The sequence below is a fragment of the Dreissena polymorpha genome, chromosome 1, assembly GCF_020536995.1.
Source record: "Dreissena polymorpha isolate Duluth1 chromosome 1, UMN_Dpol_1.0, whole genome shotgun sequence".
NCBI lineage: Eukaryota > Metazoa > Mollusca > Bivalvia > Myida > Dreissenidae > Dreissena > Dreissena polymorpha.
Window position 1 is genome coordinate 200,866,969 of NC_068355.1, and position 13,499 is coordinate 200,880,467.

The 13,499-nt window shown below is 35.4% G+C and overlaps 2 protein-coding genes across 2 annotated transcripts in view; one reads left to right on the forward strand and one right to left on the reverse strand.

The window, feature by feature from the left end:
• Positions 1–4,018, reverse strand: part of LOC127865810 (zinc finger protein 226-like) — a 67,069-nt gene extending 63,051 nt beyond the window's left edge. The window contains exon 1 of the mRNA XM_052405830.1: positions 3,883–4,018. The gene's annotated coding sequence lies outside the window, so the exon portion shown is untranslated. The remainder of the gene's footprint in view (positions 1–3,882) is intronic.
• Positions 4,019–8,899: 4,881 nt separating this feature from the next.
• The window catches only part of LOC127865820 (uncharacterized), a 45,707-nt gene continuing 41,107 nt past the window's right edge, over positions 8,900–13,499 (forward strand). The window contains exons 1-3 of the mRNA XM_052405839.1: positions 8,900–8,989; positions 11,248–11,404; positions 11,670–12,338. Of these exons, the coding sequence (XP_052261799.1) occupies positions 8,900–8,989; positions 11,248–11,404; positions 11,670–12,338 (916 nt within the window). The remainder of the gene's footprint in view (positions 8,990–11,247; positions 11,405–11,669; positions 12,339–13,499) is intronic.

The window sequence follows — 13,499 nt, forward strand, 5'->3', positions numbered from 1 at the left end:
CACTGGTGTAACGATCGACCGTCTTAATTCTAGTGACTGATTAGATGTAATTGTATTCACTACTATTGAAACAAATGTTCTGCTTTACTATGTGTAGCATGTAAGAGTTCAAATGTTGTGATTTGTTATAATTTTGGTTTAAAAAGTTTGGGCATGTAAAAAATATGTTGGGCATGTAAAAATTCTTAAGTAACTGGCCCGACTGGCATGTAACTTTTCAAAGCTTATTTCGAAGACTGTGTGCAAGTATTGATTTTTTTATACAAACTGCGTAGCGCAGAGAACATTGAATTCTGTTAATTTCGGTGAATATTTCTTTGGTATTTTTAAAATAGTTATATCGCCAACAATTTGATATTTCTTTTAAAGTCATATCAAATCAAACACGCCGTAACCGTATCGTTACTGATACACTACGCGACCTGTGATTTTTGCCTAATTTGCGAAGTCAAGGCGGGCATTTTGCTTTTTGGGTGGAAAATCGCCGCGATTTCACGTGACTCGTCACTCCGACGTCGCGCGAGAGCAAGATAATCTTCGCGCTAAATCCCCTCAATGTTGTGGTGAATTGCTGCGATTCGCCGCAATTCGCCGTGATAGCAGTGGATATCGTTGACATCGATGATTCGCCAATTCATGCATATAAACCGAATCGTATCGATGACTGTATACATAACGCTTTTCTAATATTCACAATTATCAAATAAGCCAACATAATTGCAACATCACTTCCAAAAAATAATCTTAAACATTTATGTCTGTAAATATGTTTGAGAATTTCATTAACACAACTATATTACTACGCCATTTTTCAGAAGTGTAAAGAGTATAGTGCATAATGTGGAACACAGCTTTCATTGTACGAGCGTATTTAAATTTAGATCGAATGCAATACGATCTTACAAAAACGTTTTATTGCGTCATACGCCTTCATGTAAAAAACGTTTTCCTCGTGGAAATTGTGCTATCAATGCATAATATAATCAAAACATTTTTTCGACACGTAACAAATTAATATACAATTCAAAACAATTATACCATAAGAATTAATGTTCCGTTAAATTCCCAAATGAGAATAATAATTTATAATCCGAAACACACTTCCGATGTTTTAATGTTAGCACGACGTTCACAAATGCTTCCAATATAGCCATCATGTATATTTCCCGACAAAAGAGCGCGAAAATTATGCGGCAATGCACAAGGTCAAGGTAAATAGTGTGCAAGTATTGATTTTTTTATACAAACTGCGTAACGCAGAGAACATTGAATTCTGTTGATTTCGGTTAAATGTTTCTTTGGTATTTTTAAAACAGTTATATCGCCCAAAATTTGATATTACTTTTAAAGTCATATCAAATCAAACATGACGTATCCGTATCGTTACTGATAGAAGTAAAACATAATACCTTGAGGTGTATAGTTTTTTGTTGTGAAAGACCATCCGAGTAAACGCCGAAAAATATACAAACTGTTATTTTTTGTTAATGCCCTTTGATCCATTATCGCACTTAATTGGCAGCGCCATCTTGTTGTTTCTGTGATTGTCACATCTTTTCACAATTTGAACACGTACAAAGAGTGCCAATTAGACACTAGAATAAACACAATCACCCGCTGGACAGTACACAATAAATTATCAAATGTTGAGGTTTTTTATTTGTTTTGGACGTGAAAACCCAGAGAAATGCATGTACATTATACATCATCATATTTATTTAACTTTGCGAATGCTTAGTGCTACGTTGATATACTCGTTTTTTTCAGCAAAACAAACACAATGTTTAATGGCTTTAATATATAGGCAATGATGTAATAACAACATAATATATAACACGATATCATAATAACATGTACTTAAAAATAGAACAGTAATGTATTTCCGATTTCCGGCTTATCAAGCATTGTGAATGTATGTACAACGCTCGGAAAGTAACGCGAGTAACAAGAGTTATCCGCATTGGAGCCTGAAACAGAATATAAATAAGTATAGCATAATCTAGTCTAATAATTAGACGTAATCTACTGATTACATTTAAACTTTTACTGAAAGTGTTACTTAAACAATTTTCCGTGCCTTAAGGCGCGAATATTTTGCTAAACACTGTTAACAAAAGTTATAACGTTATAATTCTTAATGAAATTCAAAAATAAGTATTAACATAATAAATAACGTCAATAAACACACACGGTAGGATCAAAGTTTAAAAGGAAAACTTATAACATATTTCTCGTAAATTACCAAATTATTAGTTTCGTCTAAATCAAATCCCATGTATAGAGAAACAAGGTATTTATAACCGACCAATGACGAAACACTATGCAACTTTCAATTTACACAGTGCTACGCTACATGTATATGGCAACAATATGGAATTTGAACAGTGGTAGTGTATTCGGGCCTGGAATATAATTGATTGTAAGTGTTAATAAACATTCTGCTAATGCAATTAGTTAAATAATGTTTACATGTTATGTTCAATAATAAATGCATGATCTCTGCGCTGTTATATTAATTTGGAGCCGTTAAAGCTTCCGACATTACTTCATCAAGTTCATGTCGGAACAGGAGTATTTAAGCTTATACGCCCATTGTATACAACAACAACAAAAGCTTTATTATTGCAATGTATAATGTAAGTGTATACATATATATTACATGTAAAGTAGTGTAACCCTCAACGTAAATCGCTTAAAAAGGGGAATCACGGCGGTACGCGATGATTTGCGCTGATTCGCGCTGATTGCGCAACAGCGAGATACATCGCGCGACGGTCGCCGAGACATCACCCAAATTTTCTTGTCGCTCGGAAACACCGCGATTTGTCGCGTTGCATCGATTGCGGTGATGCGAGAATCGCGGCAAAAATCACGGGTCGCGTAGTGTATAAGTAAAACATAATACCTTGACTTGTATAGTTATTTTGTTGTGAGAGACCATCTGAGTAAACGCCGAAAAATATATACAAACTGTTATTTTTTGTCAATGCCCATTGATCCATTATCGTAGTGTAACCCTCAACGTAAATTGCTTAAAAAGAGGAATCACGGCGGTTCGCGGTGATTTGCGCAACAGCGAGATACATCGCGCTACGGTCGCCGAGACATCACCCAAATTTTCTTGTAGCTTGGAAACACCGCAATTTGTCACGTTGCATTGATTGCGGTGATGCGAGAATTATGGCAAAAATTACGGGTCGAGTAGTGTACCATCAGAATATACTTACCATAAGAATTTATACTGGAGGGCGCTTATTAATGTTTTCATATTGCCGGAGAGTAAACGTGCGTATTTTCAAAATTACAAGTTTTCGCAATGTGGAATTTCATTCCGGGGGTGGTTGAACCTACGCCTAAAAAACCTAAAACTAATAAAGAGAAGCTTGAAGTACAGCGAAAATATGAAAGGGATATTAAAATAGTTTAGTAGTTAGTTTAGTTTTCTTTTTATAAATGCACAATACATTATGGATATTCCAGAAAGTAAGTTGAAATTTAGGTAAAATAACAGAGAAATTGTCGGACCAGTTGAAATCTTGGAGGACCAGTAATTTCTGAAAGCTGGTGGTCCTTTGGGTCAGTAGGTAAAAAAAGTTAGTGTCAAGCCCTGAATTATACTGGTTACACAATTATACACTCGTTTTATTATATTTTTTTTTGTTAAAGTTTTTACAGAGTTTCAGATTTTATCTGAAATCGAATCTTTTTATCAAGATGTTATATGGCCGTAAAATTAAGGATTTTGTGCTCCTCCTCGGCTTCTCTCTTCCCGACTTCCTACATAAAAAGTTAGTGTCTTCCTAGTTTCTTAGATCACATTCTTATCTCAAAGAAAACAATGATGCAAACACATGAACACAGAAATCTGTCTGCTTGATTTACCTGTTATTTGGAACAAAGATTTCGATTTTCAAATTCAAGTGTCACAAATAATTATTAGCCGCCATTTTGAAACGGTTACAAACCACTTGAAAAACGAAGCGCGTTTAAATGGGTCGCACTAAAACGCGGACCAATCTTTGGGCGGTACAATCTGAACGCTTCGGACAGTGGGCTACACCACACCGTCTCCGTTATGGCGGAATTGTTCGAGGATTCCCGATTGCGGGCGATATAGATTATATAGTGATCTGCGGACCATATAGACAAAGAAGGGTTATCGGAATCTGCGGACGAAATGAACAAAGAAGGAAATGGGAGACGATATAGATTTTTATTTAACAATTGTTTTGTAATTGTTCACGCGTTATGTTTTTGTACTGGAATATTTGAATGTAAATATAAAGTTATTTTGCTATTATTTTAGAAAATTCAAAATTTTCATAAACACAAACACAAGTATTTTTAATGGTTTAGTATCTATCTATATATACTGTCTAACGCCCCTTTCGGGTATTATCGACAGATAGTAACAATACATTTAAGATTAAAAATCATATACATCATTAAAGAATTATAATGTACACAATGACATGCAGGCATATATTACTATAGAATATTAAAGCATACATAATAGAAAGTTTGAAAATGATAAATAATGTGTAATAGATACGGAAAAGTACGTTAACACATTCACAAGTTATTGCATGTTACAATTTGTGCAAACAATACAGTACAGAACTACAATCATGTACATCATCAAAGAATTATTATGTACACAATGACAAGCACGCACAAATTACTATCGATTATTAATGCATATATTATAGAAATTTTGAACAAAATTAATATTGTGTAACAGATACGAAAATGTAATTCAGCACATTCACAAGTTATTGCATGTTGCAATTTTGGCAAACAAATTGCACATCAAAGTGCTTGAGAAACCAGTTTGAGCATTTGTCGCATTGAACTTGATCTCCTAAACAGAATCGTAAATTACAAATACAATATAAATCAATTGTTATTGACTTTTCACGTCGAACACTGATAGTTTTACTGGTTGTTGGAAAATTCACTTATATGTTCGGAATCTAAACAAGACAAAAGATGTTCTGTTAATTTTAAGGAATTAAATATCAAATCAAAACAAGGTTTTTTCCTAATACACAAAGACGTGGCGTGCGCAATTGTATAAAGACCACAATCGACGGAATTATCTTGTTTGTGCACTTATGGAACTATGATATTAATGTTGTCTTCGCCTTCACCATAAATTTGCGCCAATTGTATTTCAAACCATCAGGAAAGATCTTATCATCGGATCTTGTATTGCCTAAACTGTCAATTAAATTAATTTTATTGTATTAAGATGTTATCCAATGATCGTTGTGGAGGTGATGGATCTGACACGACAGTTTTTTATTAGTTGGTTTTAAGGGAATATGCGTTTGCCATTTATTTGTTGTCTAGTCAAATTGTGGGACCTTCTCTGTTCTCGGGTAGTTGAAGGCCGCCATTGTTATTCCCGATTTCTATATACAAAGATGGATCTGCGGACGATATGAATAAAAAACGAATCTGCGGACGATGTATACAAGAAGTGATCTGCAGACCATATGAAAAAATAATAAATCTGCGGACGTTATAAGGATCTCATGAAAATAAAGAAGGGAGCTGCGGACAATGTGTACAAAAATATCACTATAGAAATACACTTACCGATTTCTGGCACAATTGCTTGTAAAATTCCAGGTGACCGCGCATAAAATCTTTCACTTTAAATCCAGGGTATGGGAGCACCGGGCACAAAATGCTCGACCCAATATACCGGTACTAAGTCTCTGAATGTCCAACTATCATGGCCATAATGATATTATTTCTGCACACGCACGCACACACGCACGCACACACCACACACACAAAACACGCTTTAATAATAAAAAAATATTACGAAGAAACACTGTGCAATGCTCAAGTGGGTAATGTACTACAGATTTATTATGTTCTACAGGTTTAAAAAAACTGGATGATTTTGAAATATATATATGCAGTCGACATTTACTTTATAATTACAGCTTATTAAAGGTGTGACATCTGGCTTTGATCATATACTTGTTAATGAAAATTAAAGGTAAAACTGTCAAACATTATCGCAAATCACACAAACTCCAAGTTTCAATCTGTGATGCCAATTTGAGAAAGCAGATGCTTACGTTACCAGTGACTTTATGCAACCACACACCATTTAGCATAAAGTTTACTATAGAGAGTTTTTATAATACTAGTTCTTTCAAGGTTTTGTGATGAATGGATTTATAGTTAACCAACCTCTTTCCATACTTTTTTCTGCAAAATTAGGATTCCTTGTCTTGAGGTTGGAATGTTATATACTTGGTTCCTGCGTTATGTATATTAAATCCACCATAGATTGCCTTTCAGATAAAACAAGAGCTTTTGTATTTCGAAAGGATTCCAACGTTACCTTAGTCACAAAGCAAATAACACAGAAAGTTATAACAATAAAAATAATATAACTTTTCAAATTTTGATTGTTAAATGCTTACCAAATTATACCATTAAATCTCGAACTAGAAATTAAATGTTTATGATAAGAATGTTTTGTTAAGACTGTTATGTCCTTTATAGTGCCACATCATGATCTTAGCGCAGGCTCCTTGATTTTGGCGCCATTTTTTGGAAATCTTCCCAAAAAGCTGAAAAAAACCCTGCCATATAGCAGTTGAACTGTCCGTCAGTCTGTCCGTCCGAAAACTTTAACATTGGTCATAACTTTTGCAATATTGAAGATAGCAACTTGATATTTGGCATGCATGTGTATCTCATGGAGCTGCACATTTGGAGTGGTGAAAAGTCAAGGTCAAGGTCATCCTTCAAGGTCAAAGGTCAAAAAACAAATACAAGGGAAGTAACAAGCTTTAAAGGGAGATAATTTCTATTTATCATTCAGCGATTTTTTTGTCCTATTGGGAAAAGTACCCGTACCGGTCCAATTGGGAAAAATTGAGTCGTGAAATCCTTAAAATTGGGAAATATTGAGTCATGAAAACCTTGAAATTGGGAAAAATGCGTCGTGAAATCTTCCAATTGGGAAATTAGTGTATTTGATTTTTTGCTAAAGAATACCTTAAAATTGAGAATAACTGATGTCAAGTTGTTAATATTATATTGACTAAGGTTCTAGCCATAGAGCTGCATAAGTAAATTAATTAAAGTTCATTTAAAAAAATAAATAAACCTTCATTTGGGAAATATGTAATTTTTCCCAGATTGGGAAAGTGCCGTTTTCCGGTACTTTAGAAAGAAGGAAAAAAATCGCTGTCATTTGGCAGGTACAGATCATTTTTACAAGGGAAGTTATATTTTTTAAACGTATACAATGAAAAAAAAAAACAAAAAAACTCCTATTTGTTTTTTGTACTAAAGCAGATTATATTCGGTAACTGGGGTATTTCGATACTTTTACTCTTGTAAAAATCGGCACTAAACGTTTGGTCAGACAAGAGCCGATCAAGCATTTCTACGAGTTCGAGTAGTGTTTTCTTGTAGTTTATGTTGGCAAGTAGCCGTTCGTGGTCATTTTTCGTTAGAGGCAACCTTTCCCATCAAAATCGTACATAGTTTATGTAAATGGACCGCCATTTATGCACTTTATGGCTTAAAAATGTTGATGTAGGTGATTTATATGTGTCAAGAGATACCTACCTTGTATATATATATATATATATATATATATATATATATATATATATATATATATATATATATATATATATATATATATATATATATATATATATATATATATATATATATATATATATATATATATATATATATATATATATATATATATATATATATATATATATATATTTATCAGATTATGTTTGGTCAAAATGATGAAATATGTTGTTTTATGACATATTATTAGCAGTGATAATTTTAGAAATCAAAAGTATGAGTCCCAGGGACTCATTGGTTTTAAATCTTTGGGTCCCAGATAAAACGTATTGGTCCTATCTATGAGATAAAGAGAAACATAGTGGATCAGGGTATTTCAACATTTTAATGAAATCACATGGCTATCTTGTCGCAATTAAACAGGAAACTTTAAAAGGCAACACCACAGTTTTGTGACTAGATTATTTTCACGACTTAAACAGACCATTGTACATCACATTCACGCGTGTGTATTGCGACAAACAATAACCCCACTTGACCATTATAATACATGTAGATGAGCAGTTTTACGTCAATACAGACATAAAAAGTTTCCACATTAAAACAAAGCACTTCGAGGTTTTATTCAACACTCAAATTAAAAGCTCAGGCTTTCCCAGAGAAAGAATTACATGATTTCTTATTTTCACATGTAAGAATGAAATGAAATGCACAATCGAGGACTGTTAATTTGTGAAATTTGAAAAATATAGTGCTATGCAACCCATGCTCCGTATCATAATGATGCTTCCTTATGTTGAATACAAAATTAAGCTTTCCAATGACCAGGATTATTGATTGCGCAAAAGTAAAATGGCGGCAATGTTTGGTCGATTTGCAAGTCTTTTTATTATTTTTTCTACGTTCGCAAAATATTTTTCAGTATCATAATTTATACACTTTTAGGATTGTGCGTCCCCGGGACGCATACCTATATAGCAAATGTTTGCGTCCCCTGCGATTTCTATGCGTGCATGACGCAGACCTAAAATTATCCCTGTATTAGTGTTAAAGTGACTTGGCCACACGCCCACACCTGAGGTTAAAGTGGTCAAATTGAGAAGATATTTTCCAGTTTGGCAACAGTAGTCATTTTAATTGGGAGGTGAAAATCAATATTCAATTAGTAAAATTGTATGCTATATTATATATATTTTTTTATTTTCAGATTACCAACTTAAAATTTGAAGAAACACGCACCTTAACACCATCCGGCTCATTACATAACATCATATAATATTTAACTCAAACATCTGAGCACAACCAACATTCCAAGATGGCAACACCTGACATGAATGTTATCAAAGAGGTGCCGGGCTATCGCGTTATACTGAAGGCTGTCCTGAAGTCTCAGATTCAACAACTGGTATGTTTGCAAAATCTTTTGTCTATGGGTAAAGAAACATCACATTTTTATTAGCTCATCTATTTTTTGATTTTTTTTAGCCTATTAGCTATTGTCATCACCTTGGCGTCGGCGTCCGGTTAAGTTTTGTGTTTAGGTCCACTTTTCTCATAAAGTACATTGTATCAAAGCTATTGCATTCAAACTTGGTACACTTACTTACTATCATGAGGGGACTGGGCAGGCAAAGTTAGATAACTCTGGCGTGCATTTTGACAGAATTATGTGCCCTTTTTATACTTAGAAAATTGAAAATTTGGTCAAGTTTTGTGTTAAGGTCCACTTTATTCCTAAAGTATCAAAGCTGTTTGCTTTCATACTTGCGACACTTACTAACTATCATAAGGGGACTGTGCAGGCAAAGTTATGTATCTCTGACTGGCATTTTGACAGAATTATGGTCCCTTTATACTTAGAAAATTGAAAATTTCGTTAAGTTTTGTGTTTTGGGCCGCTTTACTCCTAAAGTATCACAGCTATTGCTTTCAGACTTGGAACACTCACAAACTATCATAAGGGGACAGTACGAAACAAGTTGCATAAATCTGGTTGTCATATTGACGGAATTATTGCCCTTTTTTACTTAGTAACTTTGAATATATGGTTAAATTTTGTGTTTACATCCACTTTACTTCTAAAGTATCAAGGCTATTGCTTTCAAACTTCAAATACTTTTATACTATCATGAGGGTACTGTACCTGGCAAGTTGAATTTTACCTTGACCTTTGAATGACCTTGACTCTCAAGGTCAAATAATTAAATTTTGCAAAAATTGCCATGGCTTCGTTATTTATGATCAGATTTGATTGATACTTTGACAAAACAACTCTTACATGTACATGACATACTACAAACCATCCCCCATGCCCCCCCCCGACCCCACCCAATCCCCTCCATTTTTTTGGAAACATGGTTAAAAAACAAAAATATTTATTTTTAGTATTTTATTTTTGAAAGACCGTCCAACTATCCCACCCAAGAATCCCCCCCCCCATTTTTTTTTATTATGTCCCCCACTATAGTAGTGGGGGACATATTGTTTTTGCCCTGTCTGTTGGTCTGTTGGTTTGTTTGCGCCAACTTTAACATTTTGCAATAACTTTTGCTATATTGAAGATAGCAACTTGATATTTGGCATGCATGTGTATCTCATGGAGCTGCACATTTTGAGTGGTGAAAGGTCAAGGTCAGGGTCATCGTTCAAGGTCAGAGGCAAATATATGTGGCCAAAATCGCTAATTTTATGAATACTTTTGCAATATTGAAGATAGCAACTTGATATTTGACATGCATGTGTATCTCATAGAGCTGCACATTTTTAGTGGTGAAAGGTCATGGTCAAGGTCATCCTTCAAGGTCAGAGGTCAAATATATGTGGCCCAAATCGCTTATTTTATAAATACTTTTGCAATATTGAAGATAGCAACTTGATATTTGGCATGCATGTGTAAATTATGGAGCTGCACATTTTGAGTGGTGAAAGGTCAAGGTCATCCATCAAGGTCAGAGGTCAAATATATGTTGCCAAAATCGCTTATTTTATGAATACTTTTGCAATATTGAAGATAGCAAATTGATATTTGGCATGCATATGTATCTCATGGAGCTGCACATTTTGAGTGGTGAAAGGTCAAGGTCAAGGTCATCCTTCTAGGTCAAATATATGGGTCAAAATTGCTCATGTAATGTAACTTCTGCAATATTGAAGCTAGCAATTTTATATTTGACATGCATGTGTATCTAATGGAGCTGCACATTTTGAGTGGTGAAGGGTCAAGGTCAAGGTCATCCTTCAAGGTCAAACGTCATATAGGGGGACATTGTGTTTCACAAACACATCTTGTTTTATTTTGTTTTTGCATTTTTATTTCTTATTTTTGGAAGATAATGTAATAAATGACCAAACCCCACTCTATACACCCCTCTCCACCCCACCCATCGATCTTTTTTTATTGAAGTATTGAGATAGTTCCCTTCACCTTTAAACAGAGAAATAGATAAGCGGTCTGCACCCACAAGGCGGTGCTCTTGTTAATATTAATGATTACATGTATGTCTTAAATGTATGTCAAATTCTTAATTTTTTTTTAAATAGGAGCAGTTTGTTAGCATTGCAGTGGCTGAAAATGCTTTCATATGATCTACTAAGAAATTTGTGTGAAACAATTATCTTTATTAGCTTGCAATCAGTGTAACCATTAAAAGTTCTTGTTTTTAGATTGAACAACTTGCAAGTGCCACCAACGAGGAGTCGATCATCCTTACAGCCAGCGTGGCTGATGGAACCCTGAGTCATCTTTGCTCAGACTCAGCCAAAGGCTTCCTGGAAGATCATGAAGACGTAAAGTCCCAGTTCCTCGGCTACTGCTTAAAAAGTAAGTATTGGCTGAGTTTTGATTATCCTTTTTAAAATAATTATATTTGTGTGTCCAAGACTGATCAGTATTTCCGTCAAAACAACTTACCCAATATATAACCTGCACAAAAGTGTAATCAATATGTTTATTGGTCTGAACTTTTTTTGTGTGCAATAAATTGGCTTTTAATCCAGAATGACATTAGCTTCTTTTTGGTGATTCAATTTTATTTTGACTTACAATTAGTATATATGAACCTTATAAAATTTGTATTTCTCATCAGGCCACCACAAGAGGAAGCAAGAGCAGGAACAAAGGGATACGGAGGAGGAAATGAGGAAGGCACAAGAGGCTGCAGACGCTTCCTTAGCATTGCAGCAACAGCAAGCCATGGGACCAATGCCTCGTTTCCAGGCCACAACCCGGTCACCGCGGCAGCAGTTTCGGCCTCCAGGGGAAGGGTTGCAACATCAGCCATATCCAGTGATCCGCCCCATCCGAGCAGCAGCCTCCCCAGTCAGATCTCCAATGAAGTCACCAGCCAAGCTTGATGGCCAAACAATCAAGCTAGAGCCGGACGACGAAACCTCAAACCAAAGTGCAACTAGTCAGCCATCTTCACCATCATCTCTTCAGAACATGAAATCTGAACCGGGATCGGACGACGCAAACTCAGAATCATCCTCATCAAACAACGAGCAGAATCAAGAAGGACTTAACTTAGGAGCAGACTTGTCTAGTTTAGTGTCAGGTGATAACAGTGAACATGATTTGGACGTCAGTGTTAAACTCGAAGCAATATCTGATGCAGAAATGGACTTAGAAATCACTGGTGTAGAGCCTGGGAGACCTATGCAACCCCAGGATTGGGGCGCTTATGCAATGGGAATAAACTTTGACCCAACTGGTGCTACTGGTTCCAAGGCAGACATGACGGTGCAGCAGGGATACAGTAAGTGCTATGTTTTCTTTTTACTTAACACCATTGTCCATGCTGTTGTATGATTTGGTTTATTATCCCCCGTCATAGGTGGAGGGATATTGTTTTGGTGTTGTCTGTCCTTCCGTCCGTCCGTCCTTCCTTCCGTCCGTCTTTCCGTCCGTCTTTCTGTCCGTCCGGCACTTTTGTGTCAGGAGATTTCATTGAAACTTTGTATGAGTATAGAAATGGATAAGAGGATGATGCACGCCAAATGGCATTGTACACCATCTGTTAATAACAGAGTTATGGCCCTTTGCATCTTGAAAAAATGCTCACTTTTGTGTCTGGAGCCATATCTTGGAAGTGCTTTGGGGGATTTCATTGAAACTTGGTATGAGTATATATATGGATGAGAAAATGATGCACGCCAAATGGCATTGTACACCATCTGTTAATAACGGAGTTGTGGTCCTTTGTATCTTTAAAAAATGCTTTTTAATGTAACTTTAGTGCTTTATCTCCATTAACACATGAGCCAGAGCCATGTAACTTGCCATGGTTATTCTCAATCATCTGGGGGGGGATGCTTCACATTCAACATTCATAATCATAGGGGCTAAGGTCAAGTTCACACATTGAGGTCAAAGGTCACAACTTTTGTGTCCAGAAGCATATTGGCGTGGGATATCAATTCAACTAATTTGCTTGTTTATCTCTTGAATTCTTAATGGGTAGTTATTAAACTTTCATATTAAAATGGTGTGTAAATTGTCCGATGAACAAATCTGTATGCATTTGAAAGTTTCAGTCAGCTTGGCAATCAATCATAGACCCATGACATAGCATTCCTTAGTCCGTCGTTAGTTTTAACATATTTATTTTTGCTTGATTGCATTAAAAGCCCCAGTCTTAATTTAATGTTATTGAGTCTGTGTCCCTGTCGAACCAGTACTTGGCATTATTGGGATAGATTAAAAGAACGATCCCTCAGTGCCCGTCATTAGTATCCTATTAGTAAGCCAGCTGCAAAATAATCTGTCCGCACGTTGATCAAAATAATAGCTGTCCAGAGTATATGCTGAAGTGTGACTGTCCATGCAATGTTCGAGTAACATTTATGCAAATGACTGTGTACCAGCAGCCCCATTTTATAGAAAACTTGTCTTAGTTATTTCGGGAGATCATTTTTCA